This window comes from Belonocnema kinseyi, chromosome 2, assembly GCF_010883055.1.
Source record: "Belonocnema kinseyi isolate 2016_QV_RU_SX_M_011 chromosome 2, B_treatae_v1, whole genome shotgun sequence".
Taxonomy (NCBI): Eukaryota; Metazoa; Arthropoda; class Insecta; order Hymenoptera; family Cynipidae; genus Belonocnema; species Belonocnema kinseyi.
Window position 1 is genome coordinate 39,279,335 of NC_046658.1, and position 1,641 is coordinate 39,280,975.

Genomic DNA, 1,641 nt, shown 5'->3' on the forward strand with positions numbered 1-1,641 from the left:
TATATAAATTTTTGTAGTAAAAACGTACATTGTGTTTATGATCAGACACAGGTTTGAAGTTTTGAACGACTCTATCCAACTGTTGAACCTGTCTCTGAGGAACGGAAGCTTTTTTTATACTTTCTCGTTTAAGCTTCATGTAGCATTTATCAGCTAGAACAAAGTGTGTCATTAATACTCGAAAAAGTATTGCTTGTTTAATGATGTAAGGTAGCACACACATTTAAAGTAATAGGGAAGTTATATAATTTTTCCCTCTTGCGAAATTAAAAGAGCACTATAAATTAAATATCATTACTTAAGGAATGTATTTTTAAAATTATTTCAATTTACTCCATTTTTTTACAATACAAATTTCATTTCAATAATATTGATATTATATATTGTATATTATACCAAATTCTACAATCATATACAATAAAATTATTGTTGGTGTAGATCTTATCAGGTATAAAAGAAGAAATTGTTTTACCATATGGACGGCACTCTAGCTTTTGCACAATCCTTCCTTCCAGAAATAACTTTTCAGTTTCTGGAACGACTTCATCAGCACCAGTTATAGCTAAAAAAATTATTACAGATAATCACATGTAAATGAATAAATATTTATTTTATCCTCTAGAATCGACGTCAAAATAAAATGTCCAAGCTGATGTACCGGATGTGAAAAAATTCTAAATTTGAAAACTAAACGTTCAAATTCGACGAGTTTCGAATCAAATTGTCTGCCTTCTGCCTCAGGTAGGTTAACTTTCAATATTTGATGGCCTTCACAATTAGATAATATCCAAGTAAGAACCAAATAAAATTGTATACTCGAAGCACTTAGAATTGCACCATAACAAATTGGAAGCAACCAGGATTAAATCATTTTTAATTTAAGTCTTTTAAAACCATAAACAAATTTTATTCGCTATGTATAGACGCCCGGTGCCGTGAGCTCGGTTGGTAACCGGTAGATTGTTCTAATTGGTTACACGGCATTCGGAAATAGGCGGCATCTGTCGGACAACAGAACCGTGTACTGCACGGCATCCGACATAGTACATTTCTTATTTTCTCGAAATGTGCAAGAGGTATGACCTCAAAGTGAAGTATATGATTTGGAAGGAGAATACAAGTGTGACTTTTTTTACACGCTTGAATATGTAATTGCTTATTGAAAATGAGTGATTTGGTGTTTCCGACTTTGTCTTTCTTTGTAGATTTACTAATCGTGATCTTATTATTAAGATTTTCATATAATTCTGTTTGCGGGAGTTATATATCCATTTATTATTTAAGAAGTGTATACATTATTTGTTTTTGATAAGTTACAACGAATCAGAAATATCGAACACCAAATAAGCCCTTTTATATGTAGGGAAAAATGACCGAAACTTCGGAAAATTTAGATTGTAGTGCTACTATGTCGAAAAAAGGAAAAGATCGGAAAGATTCAGAAAGGTTTCGGAAAGGTCTATGTGGACTTTGCGTGCGTTTCTTTTCGAACATCCAGCTATCCCACGAACGATTGCGAGTTTTTCCGAATGTCCCACTCTCCAACTCCTCTCCGATCATTTCCGAATGTTTCCGATTGCTCTCCGAATGACTACCAACTTAAACTTTTCGGAATTTATCCAATATTCTCTCCAAATCGAA

General features: G+C 32.9%; 1 protein-coding gene across 1 annotated transcript in view; it reads right to left on the reverse strand.

Moving 5' to 3' along the window:
• Nucleotides 1-1,641, reverse strand: part of LOC117167057 (general transcription factor IIF subunit 2) — a 41,864-nt gene that overhangs the window by 1,601 nt on the left and 38,622 nt on the right. Inside the window, exons 3-4 of the mRNA XM_033351639.1 lie at nucleotides 473-562; nucleotides 29-153 (exon numbers count right to left, since the gene is read on the reverse strand). Coding sequence (XP_033207530.1) covers nucleotides 29-153; nucleotides 473-562 — 215 coding nt within the window. The remainder of the gene's footprint in view (nucleotides 1-28; nucleotides 154-472; nucleotides 563-1,641) is intronic.